Here is a 16772-nt window from a genome sequence, read left to right as displayed (position 1 = left end):
TAACGATAACCTTCCCTTTTACAATAACCTATGTAACCTTCCCTTAGGATGTCTGTCTCTTGCTTAATAATAATAAATGAAATCTTCCCTTTGTAATTTATTCTATTTCTGAATCTTCGCATACAAATTTAAGTGTTGCTTATTAAAAGTGATTTTCTGATTATTTCGACGAAACATAGAATGTGTCGTCGTCGTGGCCCTCAGTCGTTATCTGCAATAACCCAAAACTGTTCCTTACCTTTTTTTACTGTTTCTGGATCGCCATCTGACTGCTACTTCGAACTGCGACATGAATATACTTACTCTGGTTTACTATACTCTATTAACTGCTGGTGGGATGTCGTAATAAGTGGCTGTATTTATTATCAAAGCTGACGTTATTCTTTATTAGGAAAGCTGACGTCATTCCTTAATTAATTTGACTGAAGTTACGTAATTGATAGTTACACTTTTTCTTGACAACAACAAAATTTTTACGATGTTCTACGTTGATGGTTTTTGGGATGGATTATAATCAGCAATGCAACATTGCTGGCAAAAATTAATTATATTCTGAAAACGTTTCTTCAGATATTTACTGCTGGTAATGAAATGATTTTACAAACGTTCAAATGGGACTTACTTTTTACAATAATCTTACGATTAGCATTGTGCAAACATACCTTCAGTAGTCCTGAGTTTCTCAAAAAGTAATTGAATAATATTAGTTCCTCTAATGATGATAGTTATCTGATGTCTTTGTACATCCGTTTATTATCTCTTGTAAATCATAGCTGGTGGCTGGCAAGCACACGGCTTCTCTCTACCTTCCGCTTCAGACCTGCTACCGACTCTCTTCACTTCTCGCATACTGCTGACTTCCTACGAACGCTCCTGTCAGCAATGCTTTCTGGTGCAGACAATCCCTGCTACCATTACAAATTAATGTATCAATTGTGCGGTCTTTCCCGCTCTTTTCATAATATTATATCAATTAGCGGTCTCTCTTGTCAACAGACTTTCCCTGCTACCACAATTATTTCCAAAATGACAAATATTAGTTATTCCTACTTAATTCTATTAATAAAATATAAACATCTTTCATAAATTGTGATTTGACAATAGGCAATAGAAATATACACGTCTTAAATTTTGCGTTATTGCAGATAACGACTGAGAGCCACACGACGACGACACATTCTGTGTTTAATAAGCGATAACTCACCAGTAGATGATAATGCACCTCCGGTGTTAGACGACACAAGAAAGTCCATATGCGTTAGCTAATGGTTTGCTCTTACTGTGCGGAGTATGTATGTTTCCCAGAGGGGTCAACCACTATATGGCATCTTCTTACTAGCAAAAAGACATTGATGGCTAAATCAGATTGATACAGTTCCGGCTGTATTCTTAGCAAGAATATCCCATACATCACACCATTCAGAAGAGAACGGCGAGTGCAGTGGAACGCGAAGTCGTCCTTCACCGCTCCTCCGCCCTCCCCCCCTCCCCACCCCCTGGCACATTAAACGCTGCAAGATGGTTTGTGGAGAAAAGAGGCATATGTAGATGTAGCATGTATGATTTATGAAAACCATTTCCTTTACTCATGCTACTACTTTATTAGATGAAAACAAATTCAATTAAAATTTTATGTTGTTCCTCTGTGCTTCAGGTTTGGAACTGGCAGACGTCAGACATCGCACGACCCTGAACTACTTGTCAAGCTTTTGCTTGGGGGCTGGCGTTATGGCTACTGGCTTCTTAGGTTGGGGTCTGCGCAACTGGAATTACTCAATGTATTGTACTGCAGCGCTTTTCATCGCACTGATTTCGTTTTTCAGGTAATATGAACAGTGGAAATATTACGAAAACCGTTATGTATTCCAAATACACTTTATCGTGAAGATTATATACTTGCAGTTTCACTTCTTAATCTCACATTCCATTAGGAAACTTCAAGGTTTCGTCATATATATCTCTTATGTCTCATGAATTATTAATACTATTATTAGAGTGTAATTTTCTCTCTTCATATGTCCTATAGAAAACATGTAGTGCTCTTCACATCCTTCAATCGACAAAACAATATAGGAAACTACTATTATGAAGACAATGAGGTATATACAGCTGTATGTAATATATAGATGGCTAATAACGTTGGAAAATGTTTGATTTCGTATTTTTCGCTATTTTCAACTTATGTTTTTGACAATGGCAACACAAAAATTATTTAGAAAAATTTTAGCCCAAAAGGATTCGTCGGGCTGTGTCTTTTCTTACATTTGTTTTCCTTGTCGGGAGAGAACGTGAAATTAATCTCATTCGCATAGCATGAAACTTATTTATTGTGTCTTTTTATAGTCGATACTTCGTGTTTTCCTTTCGGGAGCACGGATGAATAATTTTTATGGTTGTTCAGCACAAATCTGGTTCATATGGCTCTGAGCACTATGCGACTCAACTTCTGAGGTCATCAGTTGCCTAGAACTTCGAACTAATTAAACCTAACTAATCTAAGGACATCACACACATTCATGCCCGAGGCATGATTCGAATCTGCGACCGTAGCGGTCTCTCGGCTCCAGACTGCAGCGCCTAGAACCGCAAGGCCACTCCGGCCGGCTGTTCAGCACATGAACACGCTACGCATAGCTGTCCATCCGGCAACACAATCCTTTTAAACTTACTTCGCAACAATGGAAAGTGTTACCTTGCCATTTATGCATGGAACTGGAATATAATACCATTTAATGCTGAATTGCACGATAGCTAAATGAAGCTGAATTCATGTTGTGACTTCTGAGAAACATTTTTCTCTTCCGGGTACAGTTTTCGCTTGTGTGAGGTTGTTCAGAAGTCTTCTCAGAGGGCACTCTGGAAACATTAACGAATTTACGAGATTTGTTGGGAAGTTCACGTTTTTGTCTTCGTTCCGATTGTGTCAATGAATTTAAATATTTTTCTTTCCCTGTATCATATTGCGTATTCGCTAATTTCTTGATAGAACTACGACATTCTTTATTGCTAAAATTGCTCTCTCTCTTATCCTCTGTTCGTCTACATCTAGATACATCACGGTACTTCGCGAAGGTTACCTCGAACCACTACTAGTCAGTGCCTTCGTTGTTCCACTCGCAAATGAGGGAAAGCGGCTGCCTGTGTGCTTCGTACTAACCACAGTTTCCCTTATCAGCGGGGAAAAGTGAGCCCTTGTTTCCAGTATCATATCTTCACAATGGAAATATACAGACGTTTGCGAGTGGCACAGGAGAGGTAATGATAATTTGTGGTACACCTTACCACCCGCGATGCACAATCTGTTAGCTTGCAGATTACATATGTAGATATACGTATGTAAAGGTTGTGTGAGAGAGCAACGCGCTGACTTGCATTGGAGTGCGCCACGTATATTTTTAATAAACAATATGTAGTCGCTCAGCACTTGTTGATGCCAATCTAAATTACAATGCTGGAAAAAACAGCAACAACAAAAAGTAATTTCGTAGAGTAATAAAATTTCGGGAAAACCTTTTTGTTGGTTAAATATTTAAGGGATTAACATTCCGAGATTACAGTTAATGTAAGCACGATAAGCTATTGCAAATGTGAAATACTGGTACGTTAAAAGCAGGTGTAACTGTCAGAATGTTTAAGGCTAGAAAGGATTTAAGGCAAGAAAGGAAAAGAGAGTGCATTGTATTCTACAGGTGCCAGATGTCAGTTTGTGGGATAGATATCTATGTTTGTGGCGTGTGGTCGATCAATACAGGGACGGTTAATGCTGCTCGTAGATTATGCTAGAGTTGTTATTCGATGAAGCCCCATGTGTGCTCTACTGGAGACAGATATGGTAATCGAGCAGGCCAAGGCAACGTGTCGAAACATGATGGGTTACATCAGTAGAATGCGGATGAGCGTTATATTGTTGGGAACACCGCCTGGAATGCTTTCAGCAAGTCCCGTCACCAAACTTGCACACAGATTAGCGGTCAGGGTGCATCGGATAACTAGGAGAGTGCTTCTGCTGCTATACTAAATAGCACCTCAGACCATTACTCCACATGTAGTCCAGTGTGTCTAGCACGGAGACAGGTTGGTTGGATGCACTCAAATGGAATCCTTCTAATCAAAAGACAGGCATCAATGGGACCGAGCCAAAACACAACAAACCTCAACCGTGCCTCAAGTGAGCTCTCGCTCGACACCACTGAAGTCAGTAGAGTGCACGCTATAGGACGCCTGTCTTGGAGTTGTCCTTGAAGTAAGCGAAATGTACCAGTTCGTTGTGTCACTGTGGTGCCAACTGCCGGTCAAATCGCTGCTGCAGATGCAGGACGATGTGCCAGAGCCTCACGCCGAAGACGATAGTCGGACCTCTCGATAGCGCCACGTGACCGTCCGGAATCCGGTCTCCTTCCGGTCTTACATTACCGTAACCTCCGCTGACACGAATCATGTACAGTGGGTACATTCCTCACAAGTTTCTCTGCAGTATCGCAGAATGAACGTCCAGCACCTCGTAGTCTTATTACACTACATCGTTAAAACTCACTGGGATGTTGATAATGAGGTCGTTTTCGCCTTAAAGACATCAAATCACCACGTCCAGTCTTAAATAACGTTGACGACTGTTACAACGTGTATTTTCATCCTAGTAGTGGCACTACTAGCGCCACTATTATGTATTTGTCGCAAAATTTTAAATGATTTTGTTTTCATATGTCGAATCACACCTACCTACTTTTATTTGTCACACATCGCCTTCTTGGTATTGCAACTGTTTTCCTCAGTGTGTATGACGCCCTCGTAGCAACGTGTGTACCATTGAGTCTATATACTGATATGACGGTTGGCGATAAAATTCTACCTTCTGCTACTGTGAAATAACGATATGAAAACTGTTCGATAAGGTTGACTGTTGTGAGTATGACCATGAATTATTTCCTGTCCCATATGACCGACTGTATTCACAACTTCTTTAGCAAACGTAAGACCGACACGATCTCTTTCATGGAGAGATTTTTCAGGTGAGTGGTTCTGGTGCTCGCAGGTGGTTCCCGGAGTCTCCTCGGTGGTTGGCGTGCAGAGGTCGCGAGGAGGACGCCCTGAGGCTGCTGAGACGCATCGCCACCACCAACGGCGGGCGGCTGCCTCCGTTCGCTCCGAGGGTGATGCGGACCGTGGCCAAGGCCCAGAGGGACAGGAAGGGCTTCCTCAGCCTCTTCTCCAGCTGGAACGTCTTCAAGAATACGGTGCTGCTCATCACTGCCAGGTATGTGAGGGCGGGAACAATGCATCCAGAGAACTTCTTTGACGTACATGCATAACCGCGCAATGGTATTGTTGACAGTGCTCTCCTCTTGCTGTTGGAACAGAAGTTGAGCTGGTAACACGAGTTCACTGTAGTGAAAAATTTTACGGTTCGCTGAATCAATTCCCTTAAAACTTAGGTATATGGACGAAGTACAGATGAAAGATTTCGAGTTGTACACTACCGGCCATTAAAATTGCTACACCAAGAAGAAAGGCAGATGATAACGGGTATTCATTGGACCAATATATTATACTAGAACTGACATGTGTTTACATTTTCACGCAATTAGGGTGCATATATCCTGAGAAATCAGCGCACAGAACAACCACCTCTGGCCGTAATAACGGCCTTGATACGCCTGGACATTGAGTCAAACAGAGCTTGGATGGCGTGTACAGGTACAGCTGCCCATGCACCTTCAACACAATACCACAGTTCATCAGGTGTAGTGACTGGCGTATTGTGACGAGCCAGTTGCTCGGCCACCATTTACCAGACGTTTTCAATTAGTGAGAGATCTGGAAAATGTGCTGTCCAGGGCAGCAGTCGAACATTTTCTCTATCCAGATAGGCCCGTACAGGACTTGCAGCATGCAGTCCTACATTATCCTGCTGAAATGTAGGTTTTTGCAGGGATCGAATGAAGGGTAGAGCCACAGGTCGTAACACATCTGACGTGTAACGTTCCCTGTTCAAAGTGACTTCAATGCGAACAGCAGGTGACCGAGAAGTGTAACCAATGGCACCCCATACCATGACGCCTGGTGATACGCCAGTATGGCGATGACGAATACACGCATCCAATGTGCGTTCACCGCGATGTCGCCCAACACGGATGCGACCATCATTATGCTGTAAACTGAACCTAGATTCATCCGAAAAAAATCACGTTTTGCCATTCGTGCACCCAGGTTCGTCGCTGCGTACACCATCGTAGGTGCTCCTGTCTGTGATGCAGCGTCAAGGGTAACCACACCAATGGTCTCCGAGCTGATGGTCCATGTTGCCGCAAACGTCTTCGAACTGTTCGTGCAGATGGTTGTTGTCTTGCAAACGTCCCCTTCTGTTGACTCAGGGATCGAGACATGGCTGGACGATCCGTTACAGTCATGCAGATAAGACGCCTGTCATCTCGACTGCTAGTGATACGACGCCGTTGGGATCCAGCACGGCGTTCCATATTCTGCTAATAGTCATTGGATCTCGACCAACGCGAGCAGCAATGTCGCGATATGATAAACCGCAATCGCTATTGTCTACAATCCGACGTTTATCAAAGTGATGGTACGCATTTCTCTTCCTTAGACGAGGCATCACAACAACGTTTCACTAGGCAACGTCGGTCACCTACTGTTTGTGTATGAGAAATCGGTTGCAAACTTTCCCCATGTCAGCACGTTGTAGGTGTCGCCACCGGCGCCAGCCTTATGTGAATTCTCTGAAACGCTAATCATTTGCATCTCCTTCCTGTGGGTTACATTGCGCGTCTGTAGCACGTCATCTTCGTGGTGTAGCAATTTTAATGGCCTGAAGTGTATTTGATAATCCTGTGAATGAAATCAAACAATTCTACTGGTCACATTTTGCAAAATGTACAGTAGACACCTCTAATCTTGTGTTCCGTACAGTTTTAATGGAATCTGGAGATCGTTTATACAGGGATATTTCAACAGCAGAATAGCTTTCAGAAACGTTTAAAAAATATTTCTTCACTGCTGGCAATAAATGCTTGCCCTAATGGCGTGGTGAAAAGAAGAGTGCGTTTCCATTCAAAAAGGACATGGGAGGCAATGTGGTGGCAACTGCTAATACTGAAACAAAGTAGATTGACATAAATAGTGCTCTACGTTAAAAATTAAGAATCACTTTTCATTTCTCTCTGGCTACAGTCGTTGTTAAATTTCTCCGTCAGAACACTGCAGGCATGTGAGTGTAATTAAATTTCAATGTCCAATATTATAATTTCGACTTTGAGGCCTGTCTCAAGTGCGATATTTCGTCCCTCAGGATACGTTAAAGATGATACACACAAAGGTGCAAACATATGTCGTCATTAGATATAAGCTACCGGAAATGACTTCCTCATAAGGCGCAGTAGTGTAAAAACAAGACTGCTGTACGTGAGCGAAAATGCTCAGGCAAGAAATAACAAATGTCTGCATCCATATTGCGCAAGCACCTTAGGATGTGTGGTCTAGGCCGTCATTTATTAAGCTTCCTGTTTCAGTCGGGAATACTTTGCGGGTGGAATGATTGCTGATAGTCATTCCTTTTTTTTTTTTTTTCTTTGTCATGAGTCTCCCGTCACGAATTCCTCACCTGTGGCAACCTCTTCATCTCAGAGTAACACCTCCAACCTACGTCTTCAATTATTTGCAGATTTGCAGGATGTATTCCAGTCTCTGTCTTCCTCTACAGTTTTTGCCCTTCGAAGTCATTCCCTCATGATTTAAACGGTGTTCTATCATTCCTGCCGCTACTTCTTGTCAGTGTTATCCACATATTCCTTTCCCCTCCGATTCTGTGCAGAATCCCCTCATTCCTTACCATATCAGTAACTCCAATTTTGAACATTCGCCATATCTCAAACGTTTCGATTCCTTTCTGTTCGATTTTCCCACAGTCCATGTTTCACTTCCATATAGTACTTTACTCCAAACGTACATTCTGAGAAATTTCTTCTTCAAATTATGCCTGTGTTTGATACCAGTAAACCCCCTTCGTCAGGAATGTCCTTTTTGCCATTGGTACTCTGCATTTGATGTCCTCCTTTTCCATCCGTCATTAATTATTTTTCTTCATAGGTAACAGAATTCCTTAATTTCATCTACTTTCCTCGCTGTTCTTATTTCTGCTACTTCTCATTACTTTCGTCTTGCATTTACTCTAAGACCAAATCTTGTACTCATTCCCTTCGGCACAGCATTAATTCATCTTTACTTTCTCTCAGGATAGCAACGTTATCGCAAATCGTATTATTTATATCCTTCAACCTTGAATTTTATTCCAGCTCTTAAACTTTTATTTCTTTTTAAATTTCCATCATTGGTCCTCCGGTATACAGATTGAACAGTAGGGTGGAAGATAACCTCCCTGTCTTACACCCTCTTTAATCTCAGCGCTTCGTTGTTGGCCGCCCATTCTTATTATCTCTCTTGACTCCTCTCTCCCTATAGCATACTCCGATATTTCTCAGAATTTCGATAGCCTTGCTCCATATTTCACTGTCGAATGCGTTTTCCAGGCGGACAAATCGTAGGAATGTATCTTGATTTTCCTTTAGTCTTGCTTCCATTACCAACATCAGTGTCAGAATTGCTTGTCTCGTAAATTTACCTTTCCTAAATCCAAACTGATCGCCATCTAACATATCATCAACTTTCCTTTCCGTTTTCCTGTACATTATTCTTGTCACAAACCTGGATACATGAACTGTGTAGCTTTTTGAGCGATGACTCACGCACTTATCAGCTCTTCTACACTTCGGAGCTGTGTGAATGATATTTTGGCGAAAGTCAGATGGTATGTCGCCAGAGTCGTACATTCTGCACAATGTGAACAGTCGTTTTGTCGTCACTTCCTCGCCCCCCCACCCCCACCCCTTCATTGATTAAAAACTTCTGATGGAATGTTATCAATCCCTTCCGCCTTATTTGATCTTAAGTCCTCCAAAACTCTTTCAAATTCCATCTCTTCTAAATCGATTCCTGTTTCTTCTTCTGTCACATCAGACAAATCTTCGCGCTCATAGATGCCTTATATGTAACCTCACCATGTACCCGCTCTTTGCTCTGCATTTAACAATGGTATTTCCTTTGCACTATTAATGTTAACACCCTTGCTTTAAATTTCACCGAAGGTTGTTTTGACTTGCTGTGTCAGTCCTTTACGACCACAATTTTTTTTAGATTTCTTCACATTTTTCGCTCATCCATTTCGTCCTAGCTTCTCTGCACTTCCTGTTTATTTCATTTCTCGGTGACTTGTATTTCTGTATTCCTGACTTTCCCTAAACATTTTTGTACATCCTTCTTTCATCGAACAACGGAAGTATCTCTTCTGTTACCCATGGTTCATTCGCAGTAATCTTCTTTGCACATACGTTTTCCTTTGCAGCTTCTGTGATTGCCCTTTCTAGAGACGTCTACTCCACTTCAGCTGTACTGCCTACTTAGCTATTCCTTATCGCTGTATTTATATAGTTCGTGTTCAAGCGTATCTCGTCATTCCTTAACACTTCTATACCTCCTCCTCCTCCTGTGGTTTTTGAACAGAGTTTTCGCAACTACTAGCTGAAATTTATTACAGAACTCAGTCTTTCTCCTCTCTCATTCCTTATCCCCAGTCCATATTCTCCTGTAACCATTTCTTGCTCTCCTTCCGCTACAACTGCATTCCCATCTCTCATGTCCATGTCTATTAGTTTTTCGTTTCCCTTTACGTACTGTATTACCCTTTCAATACCTTCATATATTTTCTCTACCTCTTCAGCTTGCGATGTTGGTATATATACCTGAGCTATAGCTGCTGGTGTTGGTTTGCTGTCGATTCTGATAAGAACAAAGTTATCACTAAACTGTTCACCGTAGCACACTCTCTTCCCTACCTTCCTATTCATAACGAATCCAACATCCGTTAAACTATTTTCTGCTGTTGTTGATATTACTCATCTGAACACAAATCTTTGTCTTCTTTCCATTTCACTTCACTGACCCCTCCTATATCTAGATTGGGCCTTTGCATTTCCCTTTTCAGGTTTGTTAGCTTCGCTACCACGTTTAAGCTTCTGACGCACCACTCCACCACTCGTGGGTCGTTAACCTTCCTTTCGTTATTCAATCTTTTTCTCATGGTCCCCCTTGGCAGTCTCCTCACGGAGATACGAATGAGGCACTGTATCAGTGCCTTTCGCCGATGGAGTGATCGCCGTGACGCTTTTTCAAATACAGGCCACGTGTCCTGTGGATTCACGTTATGTATGTCTAATGCAGTGGTTTCCATTTCCTTCTACATCTTCACGTCATTGATCATTGATAATTCTTCCGCCTGTAGGGGTAGTTCCCCACCTAAACCTGTGTCCGCTTCTCCGCCCTCTTTGACAAGACCGTTAACATAATGAGGGTGACTAAATATGCCAGAAGTCTTCGACCGCTAATGCTGATTATTAATCAAAATTTAAGCGGTGGCGGTTGTCGAACACGGAAGCTAGGAGGTTTTGATTACTAATCAAAGACGCTACCCCATGTCGACTCAAATACCTTTAGTTTTGCCTTTATATACTTTGGCGGTGTATGGGTGGATTCTTCTACGAAAGTACACTCTCGGAACGTCTATAGTAAACCACACCGGGGTGCAGAACACCTCTCTTGCAGACTATGGCAGTAGAGTTGGCTGAACATCTCCGTGATGCTTTCGCAATTGGTAAATGAATGTACAATGAAACGCGCTGTTTTTAAATGAACCTATAGTGAAATGGACTGTTCTTCTTTGGATCATCTCTATTTCCTTCATCCTTTATTCCTGGAATAGGTCATTGACAAGCAACATTCAACTGTAAGTCTAAATAGAGTTTTGTAAGCTACCTCCGTTATGGGTGGACTTCTGGACCACACTTCCTGAGGATTATTCCAAAGAATCTCAGTCTTGTATATGCCTTACCTGCTATTAATTATATGCGGCCATTGCACTAGAAATCACTCCTTACTTGGACTCCTACATATTTTATGTGACTCCTTCCAGAGAATGCTCTGCAATCGGGTAATCAGACAATAACAGGGATTTCTGCCTATTTGCGAGCAGTACGTTATTTATTTCCTTTTGAGAGCCAGATTCCAGTCACTGCCCCAAGCGTCGATACTCTCCAGTTCTTCTTACGTTTCGCTACAAATTGCTGTCCTCTCTTCGCAAGTGTCACGGAAATTCTAACGTTATCCGATACGCCACCTACATACATATCGAAAAGTTATGGTCCTCAACATTGGCTTGGGGTAGGACTCATGATAGATTTGAGTCAAAAAATTTACCTTCGTTGAAAGTGAGGTCTTGTATTCTGTCTACTAAGAATTCTTTTACTTTGACAGTTCTTTCACTAATATTTTGCTCATTAGGCAGTAATAACAACAGTGTTGAACATCTCTCAAAATTCATTGTACACAGCATCAACCTGGTAGCTTTCTGGGTCACGTGGACTAACAGAGATAGCTCAAATTCGCCGGCTGGGGTGGCCGAGCGGTTCTAGGCGCTACAGTCTGGAGCCGCGCGACCGCTGCGGTGGCAGGTTCGAATCCTGCCTTGGGCATAGATGTGTGTGATGTCCTTAGGTTGGTTAAGGTTTAAATAGTTCTAAGTTCTAGGGGACTGATGACCTCAGAAGTTAAGTCCCATAGTGCTCAGAGCCATTTGAACCATTTTTTTAAAACTGTATTCCAAAATACTACAACTGACCGACGTCAGGAGTATATGTACCAGGGTCATTTTTGAAGTAAGAAAACGATTTGTAATGGAGTAAAAGGAATTTGTACATTGTATCACAGGCTACAACATGCATATTTTTTTCACTCTTCAACGTAGACAAGATGAACATTTAAACATTTGCCAAGTCGTGGCACCAGCTTTTGGATCCCAGCTTCAAATAATTTTGTGACTGACCTATAACGAATTATTAAAACTTTCTTTCAACATTTTATCATTTTCACCAAGAAATTCCTTGAGTTTAGGAAGGAGATGAAAATCTGACGATGCTAAGCCAGAGGTGCAAGGCAGATGACCCAGTAAATCCCAATGATACTTGTCCATTTACGTCTTTGTGTTTCGCGCAATGTGAGACCGAGCATTCTCACGAAGCACAACGACGCCGCTAGAGAGCTGTCCCCGCAGGCGATTTTGAATAGTGCTTATGAGCTCTAGTACCTCTCACCATTTACTATCATTCCCCTTGGCAAAAGGGCTCTCAGAAGAACGACTTTCGTCCCAAAACACCGATTGTCCGTGTTGCAGGTTCGTGTTTGAGTTTTGGTGGTTTCGTCGGGGACTTTGAATGATGTCACTCACTCGACGCAATCTACGTTACATCACTGGTCAGTATGCGACTCAAGAACGAGTCACCATTCTTGTGACGCCGCGTCAAAACAGACAACGATTGTGCCATTCGCTTTGTTTTGTGTTCTTCATTCAACATTTTCGGCACCCATCACGAACATAACTTTTATAGTGAAGTTTTCCAGTAACAATGGCCAAAACTACTGATCTTGAAGCTTGTGGAAATTTTTCACGCAGATCGTCAATAGTGAAGCGGCCGGTTTGAGGAATTACCTCATCATCCTTTTATGCCAAGCCTTCATTCAGGACAGTAGGCCATCCAAGTCGTTCTTCGTCATGAACATTTGTCTATCCTTCGTCAAACAGCCTACATCATTTATGTACATTTCCATCATACTTTAACCTGAACATAAAAATCAACACGCAGATGTGAATTTCAGTACGACGAACTTGTTTCGCATTTAAGAACGGATTAACGATGGCACTTCACAAACGGCGGGTTTACTGATCGACATGGCGACAAACGAAGCAGTATAACCATACAGCCAACACCGGCAGAGAGGTGAAATGTAATGGCGACGTAGGGAGAGTCTGGCCAAGAGTGGTCGATCGTGAACGGACGTCACTTGACAGGATGTGAACGGATGTCACGTGACACAATGCGCCGGCAAGGTGCGCTATGGGTTACTGCTTTAGAAATGACCCTCGTGTATAGTCTTATGCGTCTGCTCGAGGAACCTTCTTGAACACTAGTATGACCTGGGCTTTTTTCCAGTCACTAGGAGCGCTTCGCTTCTCCAGCGTCCGATGTGCTCTACAAAGATCGAGAAAAACGATGCCAATCTTCTCCGTTTGAGGTATCACGAGTTAGTCTGAGTCCTTTATGTTCAAAAATATACGTAAAGCCCTTGAAGCGTTGGTGCAAAATGTGGAGTCTCGGACGACAAGGTAAGCATGGCAGAAGTTCTCTCTCGCTCGGAGGCGCAATAGCTCAGGCTCATGAAAGGGGTCTGCTGAACCACTGCAGTACAGGAAATGTGGAACTTGTTTCAGGATAGTGTACATTTTTAACTGATTAATATACTCGGAGATATCAAGATGATCCCATTGCAAAGAGGCACACCAACCAGTGGAAACAAGACGGATGGTTCACCAACGCTGAAAAGGCGAGGACTCACACATCATATGCCAAAGGCGTTTGCTCGTAAGACAAACGGAGACCAACGAACGACAGCTAACCTCTCCGTTGACCGAAATTTGCTTATCCTGTACGGGCGACAAATTGGAACCAACGAAGCGGTTGGCCATCGTAGGAGTTCGGTCTACTGGCGATAACATCAAATAATTGGCGTTTGGCTGGCCTCGTGCCTTTTGTCTTTTTACTGTATGTGCTAAGTCGAATGTTCGTTGGTTCTGTAGCGATTTGCTGTTTCTCTGGAACGAGTGTGTACTTATGATTTTGAGGACAGCCAACAGGTGCGGTTCATTTGATTTATTCCACTGTTTCACTCTTAAATTTGACAAGACCATCATCAGAAACTCTACAGCTTACGTGTTAAACTTCAGTAGTTGACTGTTAAATTACAGAGCCAACCGGGTAATAAAACATTCAGTTCGATTTGTGCCTCTCATGAGAAACTCAATTTCAGCCGTTTCTGTTTACCCTGTACGCAATGCCCGCTCTCGCCAAGAGTGTGTGTGTTTCCTGTGATAAAAAGTAATGAATTATGGAGTGGATTATGGAGAGAGCGTTGACGTTGATATAGTTTTATCGTGAACGGTCACTTGTGTGGTCCTCTACGAACAGTTATTAAGCAAGGAAATGGAAAAGATCAAACACTTGGAGGGGAGCAAGTGAACCGTAAGAAATAAACGTGCAGGGCGTGAGAAAGAAGATGATGCCTTTACTTACATCTTCTCGCAGTGAACGACAGAGAGAAACGAACAAAATCCGGAGTGACCGTTAATGTTTGTGCAGCAGGTACATCTCTCCTAAAACAAGAGTCAAGTTTGGAAATTTTACGGCAACACAAGTCAAACACAATTTGAAATCTGTAGCTTCCCTTCGGAAAAAAAAGTTATGAAGTAGGCTAATTCCGATTTAGCATTCAGGTAGACATTAATTTTGACCCACCACACTGCTCCCTGCTTTTAGAAGAGTGATCGTCCACCAGTGTCGTTTCTTCTTCTACATTTCTTCTGATGATGAGCTTCTTGCACTGAAATAAATGCTGCAGATGTAACTGCTATTCCTACAACTCCCTTATAACATCTGCCGTAGGAATTGTAACTAAAACGCTGCTTTATAACAATAACGACAGCTACGTCAGCCACATTGCTGAATCCCTTGGCCCAAAGACCTTTGATTTGGTGAGGATGAGAAGCCGAACGCCAATGCACTGGCGACTAAGTTTCGACGAAATCTTGTGTCTGTCGTTTGTTGGGCTTCGTTGGCCTGGAGCGGGCGTAACATAGTTTTTGGGAATCTCTTGATCTGATGGTAGCAGATTATGTTCGTGAGGGGCACACCATCACAAGTGCATACTATGGAAATCTGGTGACAGTGTTATTGGAGACTGTCAAGAGATAGCTGTGCGATGAGCTGCCCCTGAAGGTTTTGCTGCCAGACAACGCCATAGCTCGTTCTACATAGGACACGATTGTATATGCTGGGAATGCAGAATAGACAGGTGAAAATGCATAGGAACACACTGAAGTGATTTAAGTTATGTGATAGGGATACGCACATATACAGATGCCGGTAGTATCGCGTACACCAGGTATAAAAGGGCAGTGCATTTGCGGAGCTGTCATTTCTACTCACGTGAAAAGGTTTCCGAAATGATGTTAGTCGTACAACGGGAATCCACACACTTTCAACGAGGAATGGTTGTTAGAGTTGGAAGCATGGGACAATCCATTTCGGATGCCATTTAGGAAATCGTTAGGGAATTGAGTATTCAGAGTTCTACATTATCAGGAATTTGCCGAGAATACCAAAGAAATGGCTCTGAGCACTATGGGACTCAACTGCTGTGGTTATCAGTCCCCTAGAACTTAGAACTACTGAAACCTAACTAATCTAAGGACATCACACACATCCATGCCCGAGGCAGGATTCGAACCTGCTACCGTAGCAGTCGCACGGTTCCGGACTGCGCGCCGAGAATACCACATTTCGGGCAGTGCCCCTCATCACCTACAAAGCAAAAGCCGACGGCCTTCACTTAAGGACCGAGAGCAGCGGCGTTCGCGTAGAGTTGTCAGTGGTAACAGGTAAGAAAATTGCTTGGAAGAAACACAGAAATCAATCTGGGACGTATGACGAACGTATCCATAAGGAGAGTGCCGCGCAATTTAACGGTAATGGGCTATGGCAACTGACGACCGTGAAGATTGTCTTTGCTAACAGCACATCTACAGCACCTCTCTAGTGCTTGTGACCATGTCCGTTGGACCCTGTTCCAAGAGGGAACCGTGGCCTGCTCAGATGTGTCTCGATTTCGGTTGGTAAGAGCTGATGAGAGAGTGAGACGCAGAACCCACGAAACCTTGGACCCAGGTTGTCAAAAAGGCATTATTCAGGCTGAGGGTGGATACACAATAGTGAGTGCTGTGTTTACATGAAATTTAGTGGATCCTCTGGTCCAAGTTAACCAATCATTGATTGGAAATTGTTATGCTTGGATACTTGCACACCATTTGCTGCTATTAATGGACTTCATGTTCCCAAACAACGAGGAAGATTTGAAACGTCCCCTTTAAACAATTATACAAGACTGTGCTTAAACTGACACACAATATTTTGTTAGCGCAACGCAATCTGACTTTCAAAATTCCCTACAAAAGAATGGCCCTGACTAACATTAAACTGTACCTTCACAAATCGCTTACCTCACAAAAATCTTCGCTGCTCAAGCTACTGCAATACAGCAGGGGCCACTACTACCAGCTAAATAAAAGATTCAAACTATGGAAGGCACTAACTACTGATAGGGATAGTTAGCAAATGAAAGACATTAATAGAGAACAAACAATGTATTTACCTTGATATCATCATATATAAATATAGCAGTTCATAACAAATTACAAACCTCCGCCATCTCTCTCCCCACATCCACCACTGCTGGCGGCTCACCTCCAACTGCGCAACGCTACGCGCTGTTCACATCCTGCTGCCGCTGCCCAACACTACAATGGCAGACAACAATGCAAACTAGCCACAGACTGCACACAGCACAGCCAGTGATTTTCATATTGAGCGCTACGTAACGTTGCCAATAAGAAAACATAAGCAGCCTACTTACATAGAGAAAACGTAAACAGCCTACTTACATAGAGAAAACATAAACAGCCTACTTACAGATTTTACTCATCCTAGCCACCGGGCAACAATTGTTCCCGATTTGTTTGAAGAACATTCAGGATGATTCGAGCA

General features: G+C 42.7%; 1 protein-coding gene across 1 annotated transcript in view; it reads left to right on the top strand.

The window, feature by feature from the left end:
- The window catches only part of LOC126474789 (solute carrier family 22 member 7-like), a 111741-nt gene that overhangs the window by 51793 nt on the left and 43176 nt on the right, over positions 1 to 16772 (top strand). Inside the window, exons 5-6 of the mRNA XM_050102264.1 lie at positions 1655 to 1778; positions 5033 to 5254. Of these exons, the coding sequence (XP_049958221.1) occupies positions 1655 to 1778; positions 5033 to 5254 (346 nt within the window). The remainder of the gene's footprint in view (positions 1 to 1654; positions 1779 to 5032; positions 5255 to 16772) is intronic.

Source organism: Schistocerca serialis, chromosome 4 (genome assembly GCF_023864345.2).
Source record: "Schistocerca serialis cubense isolate TAMUIC-IGC-003099 chromosome 4, iqSchSeri2.2, whole genome shotgun sequence".
NCBI classification, from domain to species: domain Eukaryota; kingdom Metazoa; phylum Arthropoda; class Insecta; order Orthoptera; family Acrididae; genus Schistocerca; species Schistocerca serialis.
The sequence above is the reverse complement of the archived record's forward strand: the minus strand, read 5'-3'. Positions and strand labels throughout refer to the sequence as shown.